Here is a 22,311-nt window from a genome sequence, read left to right as displayed (position 1 = left end):
CCTTGGTGAGGTTTTTGCAAGAGGCGGGCTGGGTGAATATCTGGGGCCTTCATAATACAAATGTTAAGCAATTTTCGTGTTTTTCTAAAACCACATGGCACTTTAACCAGGATTGATCTTGCGACGGGCAACTCAAGCATGCTTCCGTTTGTTTCCGATCTAACCTACAGACCACGTAGTGTATCTCATCACGCTCCCTTAGTACTAAAAGTTATTGTATCTCCAACGGTTATATTATCCAAAGCCCCTTGGAAATTGAATGCATTCTGGTTAAAGTTATTCCGCTCACACAAGGAGATTGAGCGGGGCATGCAAGATTTTTTTTACGTCTCAAAATCTATCCGGCTCTTGTATAATACAATGGGAAGCTTTTAAGCCTACCTGAGGGGGTTTATTGTGGAAATTAATGGTTAACCACTTCCATACCGGGCCTATTCTGGCACGCCTCTCCTACATGTAAAAATCATCTTTTTTTCTAGGAAATTACTCAGAACCCCCAAACAATATTATATGTTTTTTTAGATACCCTAGGGCAGTGATGGCGAACCTTGGCACCCCAGATGTTTTGGAACTACATTTCCCATGGTGCTCATCTACACTGCAGAGTGCATGAGCATCATGGGAAATGTAGTTTCAAAACATCTGGGGTGCCAAGGTTCGCCATCACTGCCCTAGGGAATAAAATGGCGGTCGTTGCAATTTTTTATCTCGCACGGTATTTGCGCAACAATTTGTCAAACGCGTTTCATGAATAAAAAAAAAAAAAAAAAACAGTAAAGTTAGCCCAGTTTTTTTTGTATAATGTGAAAGATGTTATGCCGAGTAAATAGATACTCAATATGTCACGCTTTAACATTGTGCACACTCGTGGAATGGCGCCAAAACATAGGTACTTAAAAATTTCCATAGGCGACGCTTTAACATCTTTTACAGGTTACCAATTTATAGTTAGAGGTGGTCTAGTGCTAGTGTTGCTTGCAATATAATGCACCCGGCAATACCTTACATGTGTGGTTTGAACAGCATTTACATATGTGGGCGGGACTTGCGCGTGCGGTTTAATTTTTTTAACTTAATTTCTTTTTATTTTTACACATTTTTACATTTTTTTTCATCACTTTTATTCCTATTACAAGGAATGTAAAAATCCCTTGTAATAGGAATGGTTCATGACAGGTCCTCTTTATGGAGAGTTGCGGGGGCAATAAGACCCCACATCTCTCCTCCAGGCTGGAAAGCATGAGATCGAAAAAAATTCCCTCCCATCGCCTGTAAGAACGATCAACTGGCGGAACTGCCGCTATGATCATTCTTATGGTGCATAGAATCGCCGCCTGAAAACAAGGCTATTCCCACTGAAAGCCAAAGACCTCATATGACATCCTTTGGCTGGAAGTGGTTAAATGTACCACCTCGGGCCTAAAAGATGAAGTGGAAGCTCAGGTCCAAGAGCTGGAGCAAAGATAAATTGCGGACCCTTCTGACTCTGCTAAGTCAGCCCAATTTGCCTATGAGCATTTGCTCTCCTCCTCGACTAAGAAGAGGTTCCTTTCCAAGCAGGAGTTCTTTGAGGGAGAGTCACCTATTGGCACAGATTGCCGCCTCTCAACAGCGTTCCCCTGCAATAGGAGAAATTATTTCCTAAACATGCAGTCCCCAGCTGACAATGTTGGCAGTAGGGCATTGACTGGGTGCATCTATGGGCGGTACTAGAACGCTTTGGATTTGGCTCACAGTAAAATTCATGGGCCCTGCTTAATGCTCAACCATAGGCCGCGATTAGGGCATTTGGAAAAACGCTCTCACACCTTTGCTTTGAGGAGAGGTACTAGGCAAGGGTGCCCTTTATCCCCTCTCCTGTTTGCCTTGGCGATTTGATTTGTTTGCCTTATTTCTCACCATCCTGGAGTCCTTCAGGTGTTTTTTAGTAAACTCCATGCGGCTTTCATGTGTCTTGCACTGAGGAGAGGCTTCCGTCGGGCCACTCTGCCATAAAGCCCCGACTGGTGGGGGGCTGCAGTGATGGTCGACTCTCTACAACTTTCACCCATCTCCCGACTGCATCTCTGGAGCTGAGCCACATCGATCTTTGGGTTCTTCTTTACCTCTCTCACCAAGGCTCTCCTCCCCCGATAGCTCAGTTTGGCCGAACGGCCAGCTCTAGGAAGGGCTCTGGTCATTCCAAACGTCTTCCATTTAAGGATTATGGAGGCCAGTGTTCTCTTAGCAACATTAAGCGCAGCAGAAATTTTTTTGCAACCTTGGCCAGATCTGTGCCTTGCCACAAGTCTCTGAGCTCTTCAGGTAGTTCCTTTGACCTCATAATTGTCATTTTCTGACATGCACTTATAAAGACAGGTGTGTGACTTTCCTAATTAAGTCCAATCAGTATAATCAAACACAGCTGGACTCAAATGAAGGTGTAGAACCATCTTAAGGATGATCAGAAGAAATGGACAGCACCTGAGTTAAATATATGCGTTTCACAGCAAAGGGTCTGAATACTTAGGACCATGTGATATTTCAGTTTTTCTTTTTTAATAAATCTGCAAAAATGTCAACAATTCTGTGTTTTTCTGTCAATATGGGGTGCTATTAATGAGGAAAAAAATGAACTTAAATGATTTTAGCAAATGGCTGCAATATAACAAAGAGTGAAAAATTTAAGGGGGTCTGAATACTTTCCGTCCCCACTGTACTTCACTTCCTGCATAACACCCCAATGGTGATCCCATTAAAAATCTTTAGAATAGTCAACACACTTTTCCGTACTCTAATTTGGAAGGAAGGCTCTCCTAGAATGGGCGGCACAGTGGTGTAGTGGTTAGCACTCTCACCTAGCAGTAAAAAAGAGTCGCTGGTTCGAATCCCAACCATGACACTACCTGCCTGGAGTTTGCATGTTCTCCCTGTGCCTGCGTGGGTTTCCTCCGGGTACTCTGGTTTCCTCCCACACTCCAAAGACATGCAGGTAGGTTAATTGGCTTCAGTCCAAAATTGGCCCTAGTATATGAACGGGGACCTTAGATTGTGGGCTCCTTGAGGGTAGGGACCAATGTGAGTGTGCAATGTACAGGGGTAGGGGTAAACACTCACTCAGGCTGAACTGGATGGACTGGTGTCTTTATTCAACCTTACCAACTATGAAACTATGAAATCAAGCTAGAACATTTACAAAGGCCCAAAGATGAGAGTGGATTGGCTTTGCCCAACCCATGGTTGTATTATTTAGTGGCTCAGCTACAACACCTTATAGGCACCATCTGCAGGGGGAATGAGGTGGATGGCAACTCCTCCACAGTGGTGATGTCTCACACCACCCGTAGAGGTTCCATTTCACAGGCTCTTGAAGCGCAGGCTTTCGGATTACTGCACAAACGTTACCCGACCTATAACCTCATTGAGAAGGTCTAGAACTAGACCAAATACCTTCAGAAGGTAACAGGCTATACGGAATATAATCCCATATGGCTTAATGGTACTTATATGAAGCTGGAAAAATTGCAGAGCAGCGGAAAGAACATGGAGTAACGCATCAAACAAATATTCCATAATGGGGTACTTCTGACATTTGCTGCTTTGCAGAATAAGTTTAACATACCACCCTCTATGCTTTTTTTTTTATATGTAGCTGCAACACACAGTTAAGGCACAGAGTAAATCCTTGAAATGGCACCTATCTCCAACTTCGTTGTTCAGTCTCATCCAAAGGCCATGCTTCTACAATCTTACCTGAGGCAACATCCCGAGAGTGATGGAACGTTGGCAACATGTCGTCGGCCAACTGGAAGGTGAACAATGGGAGAAGGCCTTTCAGGCTGTGGTCACATGCTCATTAAATATTTTGCAAAGGCTAGCTGAACTGTGTATCCTTCTGAGGGTGTATTTTACTCTTCACAGACCACACTTGATGGGCCTACAAACAGAACCTACCTGTACAAAGTGTAAGCAGGACCATGGGGATTTAATTCACCATTTGTGGCGTTTTCCTGAAACTGCATTCCTACTGGGCGGGGGTGGCGAATAGAGTCAACTCAGTGTTTCAGGTGACCCTTCCCCTAGGCCAAAGGCCTGTTTATTGGGTATATTGGAAGAGTACGAATGGGAAATACACGCCAGAGGATATACTTAGTATATACGAAAGGTGATCATGATACAGTGGAAGTAGAAAGACCCCCCCACTTGAATGGGTTCAAAATATAGGTGAGCTGTTGAGAATGGAAAAACATATCTACCAACATTGGGGTAATGCATATAAATTTGAGAGGTTATGGGCACCGTGGTTGGATGTTTAGGGGCTTGCACCGGTAGATTTGACCATGGATAGGCTCAATGATGGCTAGTTTGGTTCATCTATGCAAGGTAGAATGATAGCAAATTTGAGAGGTGACAGGTCTCTGGTTAGGTTTAGGTTAGGTTTGGTTTAACTTTGGTTTATCTATTTTTGCAAATTGTCTTTGGTAAAGTAATATTGTGTTTAAGATTTTTCTGGATTTGATCTCAGTGGCGGGTGCGTTTCTACTGTAACTTACACTGTTATTTACTGTTGGTAATGTATGCTACTGCATTTTCAATAAAAATCTTTGTAGGATTATAAAAAAAAAAAAAAAAAAAAAAAAAGAAGGAGATCTATATAGTAGAATCAGGACCTTTTTCTGCTGGTGACCCCGCTAGTGGTGCATCCTGGAATTCTATTCGCTTTTCCAACTGCCAGGTCACACTGTTTGCTCATTTTGCAAATGAGAAAATCTTTTTTCCTCTGTGGTGCTGGCCAAACCTGTACCCCCAATAATGTAATCTGTCAGGGTATTATTTTTCCCTAGGTGCATTATTTTACATTTAGAAACATTAAACTGCAGTTTCCACTGCTTTGACCAATCTTTACGCAATGCCAAATCATGTTCTTCAGTGAGGGAAAAAAGTATTTGATCCCATGCTGATTTTGTATGTTTGCCCACTGACAAAGAAATGATCAGTCTATAATTTTAATGGTAGGTTCATTTTAACAGAGACAGAATAACAAAAATATCCAGAAAAATGCATTTCAAAAAAGTTATAAATTGATTTGCATTTTTAATGAGTGAAATAAGTATTTGATCCCATATCAATCAGCAAGATGTCACTGAATCAGAAGGGGGTCAAATACTTTTTTTTACCCTCAATGTATGTTACATAGCCCCAGAGATATCAATTTTATTATACATCTTTGTGTCATCAGCAAAAATACATAAATTACCCAACAAACTTTTAGTTATATCACTTACAGATTAAATAAAACAGGAACTAGTACAGAGCCTTGTGGTACACCACTAGTGACTGCTCTCTATTCTAAATTAATCCCATTTACAACCGCACTCTTGTATGTATCCTGTAGCCAACTGCACTGAACCACCCAAGGGGTTAAGTTCTAGCTTGCACAACTTTTGTATTAGATTGATACAGTTTCACATAAACGCCTTTCTTAAATCAAGATATGCTATGTCCACAGCACCACCCTGGTCCAAAACATTAGTAATATAGTCAAAGAATTCAATCAGATCAGCCTGACATGATCTGCCCTCAGTAAAGCCATGCTGCTTTGGGTCTAGCGAGTTGTGTCTTTAAGTGCACAGTCTTCTTTTTAGGAGTGATTCCATTGACAATGGGTGCAGACACCACTCCTCTGGGCCTGGGCATTTTCTAGAAAGACTTGTTTTTCTCTTAGGCCAGTCTGGCTTCTTGGCACCCCCTTGATAGTTTATGTGGACATTGCTGTGGTACTGTAACTGTTCTCTGGCTGGGTGACCTGTGCTGTAGAGATAATCTGATGGCTCTCAGTTCCAAGATAGTGATGGGTAGTTACAACTCCAACAAGGACCAGGTTTCCCTGGACAGTGAGGGAATGGTAAAGTCAACTCTAGCCTATAAAGCTGGCATCTGTTGTCACCTTTCAGTATCCAAAAGCTGAGGACCGAACCAAGTCATTGAGAGTTTCATCTGGCTGAACAGAAGCAATCAGCAGTCCAAGGATTGGATTCACTTGTTACACATTGCTAGTATGCCAGATTGAAGTTTAAGTGAAACTGGGCAAAGGCAAGGGCCATAAAGGAGGTTCCCATCAAGCCCAAAATCTTCATGCAGAAGCGAGCTGAGGGGTACCATTTTGACCCGAGGGTCCTCATGTGGTGCCTTAGAGAAGCATCCTTTTCTTAGGAAATAACATTTCTGGCTTGGGCTGAGGGGGATCCCCAGTGGGATACTCCTAGCTCTTGATTGAGTTCTTCATGCTTGAATATAGGAACCAGTATAACCCACCCTGACTGTTGGCCCGGTGATCATGTGATTGCTATGCGATCACATGATTATATCAACAAAGCTGTTATGCATCAATATGATTCATAATAGCTTTGCTTCCTTTACTAGTGAGCTGTGATTAGCCCACAGCTATCACTTGGTACCTGAGACAATCACAGCACCCTGCACTATGTGATTAACTGTAGCCAATCAGAGCTCACTAGTACTCACAGCGATCAGCCCATTCATGACAGTTCAAAGCATTTCTGGTACAATAATCTTTATTGTACCAGCAAAGTAAAAAAAAAAAAAAAATCCTGATCACCCTCTCAAAGTAGTACAATGTTACTATGGTAACAATGAACTACTGTGATGAAAGTATTTTTTTAAAAATAGTAAAAAATAATGGTAAAAAAAAAAAAAAAAAAAGTAATAATTTTAAATATTGAATAAAAAAAGAAAGTAACTTTTTTTTAGTTTAACATTCTGTAACCAGTCCGTGTCCCTGATCACCACCACACCAGTCATATTATGACGATCTACTGCGCTGGTGATAGTATGCAAGAAAAAATAAAAATAAAATCAAAAAAACTTGTCATGCCTACCTCCTCAGACTTTCTATTTTTCAAAAAGGGGTAATTTGGGGGGTATTTGCACCGTCCTGACCACTAGAGGCTGCTGCATCTCCTAGTAGACACTGGGAATCCACTGGGGGGGTAGGGGGACTAGACTGGCACAGCAATCACTTTCATTGGCACACACCTTCCAACAGGTAACCCGAGGGATCCCCGGCCTATCGTGGAGTGACACCAAGCACACAAGTAGGAGATCTCTCTGGGGCTCTTCCTGTCTGTCCTGTACCCGCTTCCGGCTCTCAGCATCTCTGCCCTCCTATTGTGTATGACAGGCTCGGCAGGACTTTTTCCTGCCAAACCTTCTGCCCGCTCTGCTCACAGCGCACCTGTTCGGGAGGACATGCCCACTCTTAGAAAATCCCACTTGCCTCCCCACAGTGGATTCCCAGAGTCTACTAGGAGATACAGCAGCCTCTAGTGGTGGAAATTGAGATAGGTTCAGTTGGCTTATAATTCTGGTAAGCTCACACACAAAAGGGGAATCACCTTGTGCACTGGTAGAGGAACAAACAGCTGCAGCATTTGGAACATTGCTTTTTATGATTAGAAATCAATTTCAGCAGTTGTGGATGTGAATACCTACCCTAAGGAACTTTTTTTTGGTGGATGGGTGTATAACTTCACTTTCTGATATGGACACTGATTTATAGTGCATTACTGGACGCTGGAGTGGATTCAACTGTTTATTTTTACAGCAATTTGATTCACTTATTTCCTTTTTCTTCACACCTTATGTGACATTAATTTGCTTTATTAGTTATGTGTCTATAATTAGCGCTGTCAATGCTTGCAATGTCTACATTTTATACACATACACACACACACCATAGTTTGCTTCAGACCAAATAATTTATAATTGGAGATTTTTTTTGTACCGAAAGACATGCAGTAGAACACATTTTGGCCTAAATTTATGAATAAATTTGATTTTTTTTTTTTATTGGGTATGTTTTATAACAGAAAATTTTGGAAGTTTATTTTCAAAATATTCAGTCTTTTTTTGTTTTTTTAGAATATAAAATAAAAAACCCATTGGTGATCAAATAAGACCAAAAGAAAGCTCTGTGTGTGAAAAAAAAAAGAAAAAAGATATAATTTTTTAATATACAGAGTTGCATGACTGCGCAAATAGCCAGTTAAATTAGCACAAAGGGGGTAAAATCTTCCAGAGCTTAAGTGGATAATGAATTTCCAGCTTACGGCTGTGACTGGCCCATAGCAATCACATGGTACCTGGCCACCTGTACCATGCGATTAGCTGTAGCCAATCACAGATCACAACCAAAGGCAAGCTGTTCATGAACGTTTACCCATTAATGACAGCTAAAACTATTACTTATACAGTGATCATTATTTATATTTATATGCCAGAACTGTAAAAAAAAAAAAAAAAAAAAAAAAACATCCCAGAGTAGCATGAATGTTAGAAGAAAAAAAATTGTAAAGAAAGGGAAAAATAAAATAAGAATAAAAATGTAATAAAAATCTTTTTTTTTTACATATGGTCCCAGTCAGTATTCTTGATCACCACTACACCATATGATGATGCTGTACTGCACTGGTGACCGTACATAAAAAAAAAAAAAAAAAAAACAATTGTGAAAACTGGTTTATATCATTTGTTTATTTGCCAAAAAAGTGTAACAAAAAAAATTACAACTTCAAAAATTCGCCATGTTTGTTGCTAAATACCTTGGACTGTCTACTTTCCAAAAAGGGGTCACTTGTTGGTATTTTTCGTTTATATCGCAAAAACCCCCAAAATTCTATAAAATTTTATTTGTGCATTGTGTTGCATGACTACACAATTACTAGTTAACATAGTGCAATGCCGAACAGTAAAAAATGGCCTGGTCCTGAAGGGGGTAAAACTTTCTGGAGGTCAAGAGGTTAGGTCAGGATAGTAAAAAGAAACCAGAAAAGGTGAATAAAAGTTTGAAACAAAGGCAGGGATTGCTACAAAAAAAACAAGTAAACAACCAACCTGTTTCGCATACTGTGCTTTGCACTGCGGACCGTTAGGTAAATCCAGGAACTGGCATAAATACACAGGGAAATCCTTGTCCTACCTCATCCAGGTTGCTAGTTTTATTAGAGTTTCAGACTCTGCCCATCGTGGTGTGCATATCCCAAAATGGGGTCTTCAGAATCTAGGAACCATAGAAATGGACCATGGCCCTGCATGTGTAAAGCACCCTACGGTAAACTACATGCATTGCATTCCAATAATGCAACACACATTAAAGCACTGAAACAGGCCAGCAAAATTCTGAATAGGCTTTTAAGGTGTTCTATACCTATGCATAAATATCTCCCTCTCACGGTGCTTGCTGTAGCTGCGAGATCAACCACCATGAATCTCCCCCCACCAAAAAAGCAGTTCTAGATGGGTTAGAGGCATTTTTCAATCGCACTTCAAAATATCTGCTGCCAATAAATAGAGCATTCAATACACACATTCCTATCTGTTCAATCGCTACACTTTTGCATATTTTTCATCTGAATGCTAAGAATACCAACAATGCCACCGATTTCTTTGCACTAACTTTAATCAACGATCTGAGAACAAAAATAATCAAAACTGCAGAAGGACATTTTAATGCAAGTCCGTCACAAGAGGAAAACCCACAATAAAACTGTATTTACCTGCTGTTCCACTGGCTGGGCATTGCTGATCTCAATCAGAGATTCAGTTTGTGGCGGTTCTTCCTCCTCTGGAACTTCATTGGCCATTACTACCACAGGCTTCACATGTTCTTCTATTGCCGAGGCTCTCAAAAAGTTGGGTGGGTTCTATTTACATAAAAACAAAATTACATTTCTACCAGATTTTTTATACACAAGAGACAACAGAAAAATACCTTACAATAAATATCAAGGATATACTGAATAATAGCACAAGTACAAAAATAAGAGTGGAAGAAGCATATGTTTCTGATCATGTACGTTCTCAGAGTGGCTAGAAGACAAGGGTATCTAGGTGCTGTAAAATGTGCAGAACTGTGCTGCTGCTTCTAATTACGCTAAAAAGGTACCGTATATACTCGAGTATAGGTCGATCTGAATATAAGCAGAGGCCCCTAATTTACCACAAAAAAACTGGGAAAACTTATTGACTCGTGTATAAGCCGAGGGTGAGACATCCCTGTGTCCATCCCTGTGTCCCGTCCATCCCTGTGTCCCGTCCATCCCTGTGTCCCGTCCATCCCTGTGTCCCGTCCATCCCTGTGTCCATCCCTGCCTACCTGTGCCAATCTGCAGCCTCTGTGTGCCATGCCGCACCTCTCCTCCTCGTCTGACAGACGGCGGCCATTCCACTGTTCAAAAGCCGCGCTTCTCTGTCTGTGATAGGCGGAACACTCAATTTCCCAGCAGTCAGTGTTCCGCCTATCACGGACATCCTCTCATCCTCGTCCGTAGTATGAGAATGAGTGGATGTCCGTGATAGGCGGAACACTGACTGCTGGGAAATTGAGTGTTCCGCCTATCACAGACATGGAGGCGTGGCTTTTGAATAGTGGAATGGCCGCCGTCTGTCTACCTGATCTCCGTGACTCGAGTATAAGCCGAGGGGGGCACTTTCAGCCTAAAAAAAGGGGCTGAAAATCTCGGCTTATACTCGAGTATATACGGTACACATTTTTATGGATTGCTTTGTAAGAAGTGTACTAATACATTCTTGTTATACATGTAAAATATTAAGACTGGCTGTGTGCTTTAACTGCAGAAAAATGAAATCAGGGCCTTTTTATGCTGTCTGGCAGGGGTACCAGGATTAGAAGGACAAAAGTACAACAAAGAGCTGTAGTGACTCTAGAAGCAACATCATTTCTGCCACTTTGGTGCAGTGATAACTCTGCAGCTGCAGAACGGTTTCTCAGTTTGCATTAAAATGCATTTCCCATAATTAAGAGGGTTAAAGCTAACAGGAGAGCAGTCATAAAAGGCATAGTCTTTAGCTGTGCAATTTGCTACAGATGACATTTGCCTCGACTTCCACTTTAAAAGTAAAACCCAGCCATCTTGCTGACAACCTTCAAACAATGTGCTCATCACATGCTGAACAAGTTTATAGCAGTAAATACTGGGTCAACCTGCCCAACAAAAAGCACAAGTACAATTATGTGAAACAAGTGGTCATTGGACTTACATCAGGAAGGCGTGGTATCTGAATAAGTCGTTTGAAGTATAACATGTCAGATGATCGTTTGAAGAAGTTTTTCAAGCTGTGGGAAAAGGAGAAATAGTGATACTATATGGTTAATGCCTTTCACAAACTTGAATACATAGAAATGATTTCAACTAGTGAGCTGAAGAAAGTATTTTTAAAGTATTCCAGTCCAGCCAACAGCCAAGGCAATGCTTTATTATCATTACGTGGAGCCTGGCAGGCTAATTTAGCCACTGGCTTCTTACGCGTCTATGATTCGCTTTCAGATTTCCATGCCATGATTTCTCTGTTCATCTGAGAATTTTGGGTGTGCCCACCCTCCTTGCATGTTCTGCACCCTCTGGGGGCAAGGTCTCTCTCAAGAGTGAAGATTCAGGAATTGAAGTGCAGTTCTCTCTCTTCTCTCAACAATAAAGCAAAGAGATAAACTGCTAGCAAGTTTAACTTGCTTGCATTTACCAAAAACTAAAATATATACAGGAACCTTACAGAATGTGAACGTTCATAAACTGTAATCATTTAAAAATAAATAATAATCATTTAAAAATAACAATAAAGCAAAGAGATAAACTGCTAGCAAGTTTAACTTGCTTGCATTTACCAAAAACTAAAATATATACAGGAACCTTACAGAATGTGAACGTTCATAAACTGTAATCATTTAAAAATTATACTAAAAAGACAAACCTTTGTTTTATTTAAAATAAAAAAAAGGTCATAATACTTGCTCTCGCTGCTGTCTGTGGCTCCTGTGAGACCAGGAAGTTCAACGAGCGGTGCTGCAGATGGGAACAGCACTGGATGGCGAGCGGAGGCAGGTAAGTGTTTAGGGGCAAAGGTAGGTGGGGGTTTGGGGAGTGAGTGAAGAGCTAGTGGAACATTAATTAGGGTAAAAAACGTTTTGTCTTTGTAACCACTTTAAACATTATCACCATCAAGTATAACGTTAGTCAGACAATTAAGTCCTGCTAGATGACTTCAGTCTGGCAGGTATAGCTATGTAAAACATTAAAAATAAGTGTCTACACCATTTTATACTGCTCTGCACATGCTCAGTTGCTCTCTATTTTTAGGCACCTTGTCGAATATGTAGAGGCCGACCTGCTAACAGCCTAAAGATTTAAAGGGATTGTAAAGTCTCATTTTTAGTTACAAATAAACATATTATACTTACCTGCCCAGTGTAATGGTTTTGCACAGAGCAGCCTGGATCCTCCTCTTCTTGGGCCCTCCCTCCTGTTAAGTGCAACCCAAAGCAAGCAGCTTGGTATGGGGGCACCCAAGCCGAGCTACAGCTCCCTGTGTCCATTCAGACATAAAGCTGTGACCTGCCCCGGCCCCCTTTCTCTCCTCATTGGCTGACTGACTGAGGGCAGAGAGAGCCAATGGTGCGGCGCTGCTGTTTCAGCTAATGAGGAGGGGAGTTTCTGGCAGCCAAGACACTACTGCAACATCGCTGGATAGAGAGGGACCCTCAGGTAAGTAATTAGGGGGCTATGGGGGGATGCATTGAGATGAAAAACCTTTTGCCTTTACAATCACGTTAATGCTGCGCAGGGACTTTGGGCTTCAGCAAAATGGCAGCCTCCAGCAAGAAGAAACAGGAACAATGCTTGAGGCCATTCAAAGTACACACTCATTTTGGTAGCATAATTATTCACGTGCAACGCATGTTTCCTGCTAAAGAATCTTATTTTTATCAAGTTGTTATGAGTAAAGTGTTGCATTAAGTATTAATGTAATAAAAGCATGTTTACTATATTTAATAATTTAGACCATTCGAAAAAAAATAAACAAACATATGTGGCCAAATAATATCAGTCAAATAAAGGTACTATCAGTAGAGTTGGAACAGTCATACCCACCTGTGGAATTGCTCATGAAATCTGTCTCTGTGCCCCTGTAATGTATCTGGAGGCAGACCTAGCATAAAATAAAAATAAACAGTGCATATATAAGATGTCCTCTATAGCACTGGCAAAGCATGTCAAAATCAAATGTAACTGATTTAAAGGAGAGGTATGGGATAGGCTAAATAATTAACAAATATTATCATAATCATGAATTGGCTGTTATTTCTTTCCTCCCTCCTTTTGAATTTCCAGCAGGGGCACTTCAGCTATCATTTAGGTCCCTGTAACAGTACATTTGCTATTTGAAAGTTTAGAGAGGATAGCTAAATTGTTGGCTATCCGTCCCCTCACTACTGGCCACAGGGAAAGGCACACACACCCCTGAACAGAAAATTGGTTCAGGCACTGTGCATAGTTTATAATAAATAAGTAGTATAGATATGGCTGGATCGAGAGGGAGGTGTTGGGGGGCTGTAACCCCCATTTCAGTTGTTCCCGTCCCATTCTCCATGGAAGCTGTGCCCATTGGGCTCCTTCTCACATCACCATACTGCACAGTGTCTGAACACAGGCAGCACAGCTCCTCTCTCCATCCTCCTATCACATGGCGCACAGCTCAGATCCATTCTCTTACAGACAGCCTCCATCTAAAAACTGTAGCTGCCTGCTATACAGCACAGACCTTTTTATCTTGGAAATGCACAGGTCAGAACTGCAGCATAGCAGGCAGCTATACAGTGTGCAGAGGGTGCCTGTAATGGCGCATACACACGACCAGACTATCTGGCAGACTAGGTCCGACGGTCTTCCCGACGAACTTTCGGCAGAGTTCTGACGGACTTTCCGAACGAAGGGACTTGGCCACACATGAACCAAGTTCGTTCGAAAGTCCGTTCGTTTTGAACTCGATGACATAAGACGGGATTAAAAAAGGAAGTTCAATAGCCAGTAGCCAAGAGCTTCCCTCGTGTCGTATTTGGTCCGTCATACCAAGCGGACCAGCATACAGACGAACGGTTTTCCCGATCGGAATTGAGTGCGTCGGACAGATTTGAAACATGTTCTATTTCTAGGTCCGTCTGATTTATTTATTTTTTTTAACGAAAAACGATCGGATTGTCCTATGGACTGATTCTGTCAGACCTAGCCTGCCGGAAAGTCCAGTCGGGTGTACTCGGCTTAAGAGAATCGATGTATGCTGTTTGAGAGGAGGGAGGAGGGGGGAGAGCAGACAGTCCAGAGTCTGATCAAACAGAAGAGAAGGAAAGGAGTTGGATTCAGACAAAACTGTCAGCATAAGAATCCTGGGAAGACTGTAGTCCCTCCCGTTAGTTACCTTGATTTTAACAGAAAGAGCGCACTTCTTAGAGGGCTGAAAAGATTTTTTATGTATTAGCAGCTCACAGGGAAAAAACAGCACAGCAAAAAAAAAAAAAAAAAAAAAAAAAACTCTTCTCTTTTAAGCTCCACGGCTTTAAATATTTGCTCGGTGTTATATCCAAAACACCCTTGTACATATCAGATGTCCGATACCATAAAACTTCTCAAATATAGGCCCTGGAGCTTGCATCCTCGTGAGCAAGTCAAATTCCATTTACCTGTTCTGACTGCCCTTTAAAAACCATATATGAAATGTAAATGCATCAACGTTTACTAAAGTCAATCATATGGTGAATATAGCCTAAAATTCAGAACAATCTTTGTAAACACACCAATATGGAGGGGGCAATGGCTGATGTAGTCTACAAGCTCTTGCTTTAAATGTCTTTACCAAACTCACAATAACGAGGAAGGAAGAAATTATGAAACATCAAATCCACTTACAGGAGTGCAACTTGAACATCAACTTGACGGTGTAGTGATAAAGATGACTGCAGTCTTGAATCACCTGTATAAGAGGAGCCAGCTTACATTGTCCGGATGACATCTGGGAGACCGCAATGGCACTGTTCAGCTGTCTGATAACTGATCATGGAAGACTCTGTTACTTCATGCAGCATACATTATATAAAAAGGTACTCACACTGTACACTAAGACCATGCAGGAAAAATTCTGTCACCCACACCTCGCTGAACACCACACCGACAAGTGCGGCCTCTGGAAGGCCGATACTAAGCCACTCTAAGAGCAAATTATATTAAAGCAAAACTTCAGGCAAATAAAAAAAAAACGAGCTCTGTAAAAAATAGCCGTCTTTGAGGAGCTTTCACTAATCTTCCAACATTGTGAATGAGAGCTGCGGTGCTCAAACAGAAGCAATTTGGTTGTTTACCCTACCCTCCTCTCCCCTTGTTAATTCACAGAACATTTTGAATTTTGTGAATGGCACAAGGGGACAGAAAAGTGTCAGAAAAACAAAAAAATGGCTTCTGTGTAGTCATAGCACAGGAAGTTTAGTGAAAGCTATACTATCCAGATCAAGGGCAGCGATCCTGGAGACAGAGTACAGCATATGAACCTTAACGATTTGTTAAAGAACAAATAAAAAAATTCAGGATTTCACCATTAGATGACATTAAAAGCGGATTTAAACCCAAAAACAAAAAAATTATATATTGAAGTTTACCAATCATTAGATGTGGTGGCTGCATTAGTTTATTTGATCCTCTGTTTTCATCTGGTGACCTGACCTGTAACACACTGGATCAAGGAACACCTTTGAACAGCAACATTGTCAACCTGGGGGAAGGCAAGTTGGATGGACTAGCAGATTTAGATACACTAACAAATTGAAGCCATACTCCAGCTAACACCGCAGTTACACAAACTACGGTAATTTATTTCTTTCTGCTCGGATAAACAAACAAAAGCTGATAATTGTTAGCACCCCTGTCAGTGATAAATGATTGATCTCAACATTCTTAACAGATACATTTACAGGACAGCTTGTTCTGTTGAAAAACAACAGACTTACTGGCTGGATCACCAGTTAAAAATAAAATAAACCCTAAAAGAGAAAACTAACACAGCCATTACATATACCGGTAAGAATTGGTAAGCTGAGATATAATAAATGTTTGCTTTTGGGTTTAATACCACTTTAATGAAATTGGCAAAAGTTACTAAAAAAGGAAAGTACACATTTTAACTCGGTTATAAGAAAAAAACTGTACTGCTTTGTCTACAGAAATAATAATTTTAAAATGTCATTGCAAATACAAAAGAAAGGAGATAGAGCCAATATATTACTGGGACAAAGGGAAAACATCAAAAGGAGAGTTTAAAAATAACTCTTTACACTGTTACGCCTAGTTACTGACTGGAGGCATGAATCTTCTATCATTGCCGCCAACATATAACTACAGACAACTTACAGTTTCAATGCATTAAGTAAAGTCAGTGTTACTACTGTAATGTTATCTATGGTGACATTTGTCTCATATCGTTGTTTCTTACAACAAGTCAAAATTGTACATTAAATGCTGAAAGTAATAACATCTTTCTTTGGAACTATTACAATGCAAAACATCTATCCGTTTTTTGATCAGCAGAATGACAGAGTTGATCTTGGGATTAAAGACTAAGTTCACCTTTTGGGGAAAAATCATGAATGCACATATAAAAAATGGTTAGGCTTTATAACCACTTTAAAGCTTTGAGTTACTTTGCCAGTGTTCAATCAACTGAACGTGCAGCATATTACCCCCATCCATTATGACAGACAGCCTATGTCCTGTACAGTATTGCCAGAATTATTTTTTTACAAATTTTACATAAGAAATCCATTTTTTTCTCTTAGTGAATATGCCTCTTGCCCTTCTGTCCAGTTGTCTGTGCTGTCAGAGCCAAGTTAAGACTCAGGATGGCAAAGAAAAGTGACTGTAGCAGACCAAACTGTTTCAATAAAGTATGCACTAGCAACTTTTGGAGCAGCTCTGCACCAGAGCAGGGGTTTCTGGCATCTCCTGGATTGCCAAGGTACAGAGTTTTTAGGCTCTGAAATAAGGGCAACTGCTAAATCACTGTGGAGTCACAGCTGGAAGAAATGAACTCTGACAGTACTAATCTACAAGTGCTCTCAATGAACAGGAGGATACATGGGGCAAGAACATGTTCAGTATAATGTTCTATTCCAGACTAGACAATAATGGATTATGAGGTATGTGCTGAAAATCTACTTACCAGCCTCAGCAAGTTTAAGCTCACAGTCCATATAATCAAACATTTCTACTGTTAGCTGAAATCTGTTGAAAACACAGCAAATGTTAAATGACAGAAATAATAATTAACTTAAAATGTAGAACTGAGGGCAAAACTTTTTTCTTTTTGGATACAGTAAGGGAGGGCAAAATCCACTGCCCTTTTCCTTCCATCTTTTGTCCTATTGGGGAGATTTCCCCTAACCTCCTGCTCCATAACCACAGCAGGAAATGAGAGAAAATCCATCCAATGTGAGTAAAATCTCTGGTAGTCACCAGGATCACCATAATTGGTGTCCCCATTTGAAGATGCCTCCTCTATTCCTGTTCTGTTGACCACTGGAAATTTTGGGATTTTTTTTATTTTTGATAATGGTCACCAAATCAAAAAGAGAGTGAAATTCTCTAACGGGGACACAGACAGTAATGAAAGCCTGACAGGTGTTACAATCCATCTCCAAAAAAATAAAATAAAAAACGATGTCTTTAGTTATACTTTAGCCAGCCGCTCCCCTTCACAGCTCAATGCTACAGTGGGAGCTGGAGGGGAAGACCAGAGAGCCAGTGATTAACAGTCACCGGCTCTCTGCTCATGTAACACTGGGAATTGACCAATCTGCAGTCTGAGTGTTCAGTTCTCAGTCTAAGGCTACTTTCACACTGAAGGCGGTTTTCAGGCGTTTTAGCTCTAAAAATAGTGCCTGTAAAGCACCTGAAAACTGCCTCTCATGTATTCCCAGTGGGAAAGCCTGAGTGCTGAAATGAATGGGCAGCACTTCCGAAGCTCCTGAAAAAGCAATTCAGAAGTGCCGCGACACAGGTGGTTTTAACTCCTCCTTTGGCCATTAGCAGGGGTTAAAAGTGCCCTGCTAGCGGCCAAAAAGCACCACCTAAACAGTGCAACTTAAAGCAAGTGGCATTGCACCCAAAAGTGGAACTTATGCTTTAATAAATCCTTACACCCCAACATACCACATGTAATTTTTTTTTTTGGGGGGGGTGGGGGGGGGTTGAGTGGCTACCTAGTTTTCACAGGTACCCAGCTGCTCCCGCATTGCGGTGCCGAGCAGGAGTTCTCCTCTCCCTCCTCCTTCCCTGCAATCTTCTGGGACACGTCACATTAACAACATGCAGCACGACTCGCGCATGTGCAGTGTGCCCCCGGTTGCGAAGCCGAAAGCTGTCACAGCCCATGCTTACATTGATAGCGCCGTGGAGAGGAGCGAGACTTCGGGCAGCCACATCACTGGACCTTGGGACAGGTGAGTAGGTGTTTATTAAAAGTCAACAGCTATACTTTTTGTAGGTGATGACTTTTAAATGATTGGAACTCCGCTTTAAATGAACCAAAGAGTTCACTTATTATGCATTCGTTCAAAGGCTGCTAAAACTAAGTGGACGAAACCTCTCCAATACTCAAGATCGACAGGTTATGCTCAGTGTAATTGGACACAATCCTACTACAGTATATCTATTTTTTTTTATTCTGTGAGATCACCATCTCTTTTAATGTATGATACTCTCTAGTTGTTATTTTTATCAGGTACAACATGCAAAGGATATGCACATACGGGACTTGTGTTGATGGCATCAATTTGACATGAGTTTTAAACGTTTGAGATCATTAAGAACTGATAGGTGCAGTTGACTTCCTTCAGGCAAATTTTCTATGCCCATATACTTGTATACAAACTAGGGATCGACCGATATAGTTTTTTCAGTGCCGATACCGATATTTTCGGCCACCTCTCAGGCCGATATCTGATGATATGGGCTGATATTCTGTACATTTAAAATTTTTATTTTTTTTATAACTGTTATTGCTGTCACAAGGAATGTAAACATGCCTTGTGACAGAAATAGGCAGTGACAGGTACTCTTTATGTATCTGTCTTTACTCCCTCTGCACTTGAAAGTATTCAAAAACGTCAAGATCTGCGTTTTTGAATACTTTCTTTTTTTTTTTTAACTGGTGCCTTTAAGATGCCAGTAAACCAGGAAGTGATGTCATGACATCGCTTCCGGGTTACTAGATCTGGGACCCGAACAAAGTCTTCAGCCAGCCAGTGGACACATCAGCTGGTTGCTCGAACCTCCCGGCCAGGGTGAGCGGAAGGCAGCCGGAGGGGGAAATGCTGATATTGGCCTACAAGTCCATCTGCTGAAGTGGCAGGCAGGACTTGTAGTTTATCAATTCACAGATCATTGTGAAAGAAAGGGGGGGGGGGGTGCATAGCAACATATTACACTCTAAATACAGGTGTAACACGTAACATATTGCTAAAGGTGAACCTATCCTTTAAAGCAAACAATAGGCAGTCAAAACAGGCCCGTAAGCAGATTTATGTAAAGCAAAGTAACTATTCAAACATGTACAGGAAGATTAAAATGTTTCCTAGGAACATAAGCAACCTACATGTTGTTGACATCTGTGCCAGCTGCTTTTTCAAGAACATCATCTGTCACTTCCAGGTTTGGAGGGAACTCCGGATGCTGAAGTACAAAAAAATCCAGAATTCTAGCAATCGGTTAATAAATAAAAAGCCACAAGTATTACAAAAATGTGTGGTCATACCTTTGTGTGGAAGCTAATCTTATAAAGCAGCAGTTTCGTATAAAGAATTACAAGTTGTCCATATCGATCGTGTAAATGTCCCTAATGGAAAATACAATTTCACACAAGAAAAATAGTGCCATTAGTATAAAAAAAAAAACTTGCAGAGAACTTTGACAGTCACACAGTCTGGAAACTGCCATCAGACAGCACTAATGTATACCCTTAAATAGGAAGTAAACCCTGATGGATTTACGTCCTCTTTCATTCCCTGCAAAGGTAAAGCATAATGGACTACTATGCATCGCATAGTAGTCCATTATGTGTCACTTACCTGACACAGGAGCCAGCGAAGTCACCGCTGTCCCCTGTAGTCTGCCGCATCCATCTTTTCGGTGGGTCTGTCATTCGGCGAAGCCGCAATTAAGTCACTCCCGCGCATGAGCCGCCACTCGTGGCATATCGCCGTTGACTGCGGCGCGCTCAGTGCGACTGCGCACCGCTGTCTACGGCGCATGCGCCGTAGACAGTGGTGCCTGTCTTTCGGCAAATATCTCCTAAACCGTGTAGGTTTAGGAGATATTTCTTGGACCTACAGGTAAGCCTTAATTTAGGCTTACCTGTAGGTCAAAGTGTGTTGTAAGGGTTTTACAACCACTTTAAGCTGGGCATATATGCTCAGCATTTTTTTTTTACATTACTTACAAATCCCTGCATCAACACTGCAATTAGTGATGCAAGGATCTCTTCCACTGAGCTACTGTATTCTGATAGTAGTGACTCACCCCCACAACAGAAAAAAAAATGAATCTGTTTGCAGCCATTGGCTGCAAGCACTGATCAAATGCAGGATTTCCAGCAAGGCTGTTTGACAGAAGCCAGCCATTAGACCAGCTTCTGTTGAACAGACAGTGGTACACATGTACCAAAAGTCATCTAGTTCCTGCTGTGCGTACTATGCTTTAAAAGAAGACAATCTTCTCAACCACAATCCCCCACCCAATAGTTAGAACAAATTAAAGCTGCCCACACACGACTGCCAGTCTGTATTTTGACAGTGCCTATGCGAGATAAGAGACAAATTTTTGTTGCGCTAATGGGTAGATTAAAAAAAAAACGGGGGGGTTAGAGAACAATGTCCAAGGATCAGATGCTGTTAGAAAATGTCCAAGAATCAATAACTTTAGAGAAATACAAAAGCAGAGACAAACAGCGCCAACCTAAGTGCAGCAATTGGCGCTGTTTGTCTCTGCTTTTGTATTTTGACAGTGCCACCTGCTGATTGGCTGCAGTCACTGGTTGGACAATTTTTCAACATGTCCCATACCTTCCTATCCCTAAAAAAAAAGTACGACTCACCCATAAATCTCCAATTTCTCGGATATTACTGCGGTATCGCTGGCAGTCTGCTAGAACCTACAAAATAACACATTTGGTAAGGTTAGCAGGTTATTGAGAGCAGCTAAAATATTGGTCAAACACAAAGATCACTCATCAGCGACTCATCATCCCGTCCCCGTCAACTCTTCTCTACTTTCAACTCTCTACTTCGTCCTCCACCGCCTCCACCTGCCAACTCACTCACTACCCAGGAGATTGCCAATCACTTCAAACAGAAGATTGATACAATTCGCGGGGAGATCTCTACTGTTCTGATACCCTCCACGCTTTACACATCATGCCCACAGGCACAATCATTACTTCCCTCTTTCAACCCCACCACTATAGACAAAGTTGCTAAACTACTTGTAATGTCCACCTTACCACCTGCCCTCTGGATCCTGTTCCCTCGCAAATGCTACGTTCACCCTCTGGCTCTATGCTACACTCTCTCACATCTTCAATCTCTCCCTCTCTTCTGGCATCTTCCCCAACTCTCTAAAACATGCACTTGCAAAACCCATACTTAAAAAGCCCTCACTGGACCCATCCAATCCTAACAACCTACAGCCCATCTCCTTGCTCCCCTTCTTATCCAAACTACTCGAACGTCTCGTCTACAACCGACTGAGTGTCCACCTCGCTGATAATAGCCTTCTTGATCCCCTTCAGTCTGGATTTCGTCCTCAACACTCCACAGAAACTGCTCTCCTAAAACTAACAAACGATCGACTAATGGCCAAAATCAATCGACATTATTCTGTACTCCTCCTCCTGGACCTCTCTGCTGCCTTTGATACGGTTGACCACCCCCTCCTCCTCAAAAAACTCCACAATGGTTCTCTTCCTACTTATCCAACTGCACCTTTAGCGTTTCTTACAACTCTACTTCCTCCTCTCCTCTTCCTTTCTCTGTTGGGGTCCCCCAAGGTTCTGTTCTTGGACCACTCCTATTTTCAATCTATACCTCCTCCCTGGGTCAACTGATAGCCTCCCATGGCTTCCAATACCACCTCTATGCTGACGACACCCAAATCTATTTCTCTACCCCTCAGCTTACTCACTCTGTCTCCTCACGTATCACTAATTTACTTTTAGATATATCAGTCTGGATGTCACATCACTTCCTCAAACTCAATCTATCCAAAACCGAACTTATAATTTTTCCTCCCCCATATGCCCATTCCCCTGATCTCACTGTCAAAATCAATGGCACAACCATAAGCCCATCCCCTCACGCCAAGGTTCTAGGTGTAGTCCTGGACTCTGAACTCTCCTTCAAGCAACACATCCAATCACTGTCCA

The 22,311-nt window shown here is 41.5% G+C and overlaps 1 protein-coding gene across 1 annotated transcript in view; it reads right to left on the bottom strand.

Moving 5' to 3' along the window:
- The window catches only part of HIP1R (huntingtin interacting protein 1 related), a 227,164-nt gene that overhangs the window by 109,767 nt on the left and 95,086 nt on the right, over positions 1-22,311 (bottom strand). The window contains exons 4-11 of the mRNA XM_077461870.1: positions 20,986-21,042; positions 19,648-19,728; positions 19,489-19,565; positions 17,056-17,117; positions 14,757-14,897; positions 12,945-13,002; positions 11,059-11,134; positions 9,555-9,701 (exon numbers count right to left, since the gene is read on the bottom strand). Of these exons, the coding sequence (XP_077317996.1) occupies positions 9,555-9,701; positions 11,059-11,134; positions 12,945-13,002; positions 14,757-14,897; positions 17,056-17,117; positions 19,489-19,565; positions 19,648-19,728; positions 20,986-21,042 (699 nt within the window). The remainder of the gene's footprint in view (positions 1-9,554; positions 9,702-11,058; positions 11,135-12,944; positions 13,003-14,756; positions 14,898-17,055; positions 17,118-19,488; positions 19,566-19,647; positions 19,729-20,985; positions 21,043-22,311) is intronic.

The sequence above is a fragment of the Lithobates pipiens genome, unplaced genomic scaffold (assembly GCF_037356315.1).
Source record: "Lithobates pipiens isolate NorthernLeopardFrog02 unplaced genomic scaffold, aLitPip1_a1.2 Scaffold_3, whole genome shotgun sequence".
Classification (NCBI taxonomy): domain Eukaryota; kingdom Metazoa; phylum Chordata; class Amphibia; order Anura; family Ranidae; genus Lithobates; species Lithobates pipiens.
This window is presented reverse-complemented; position numbering and strand designations above follow the sequence as displayed.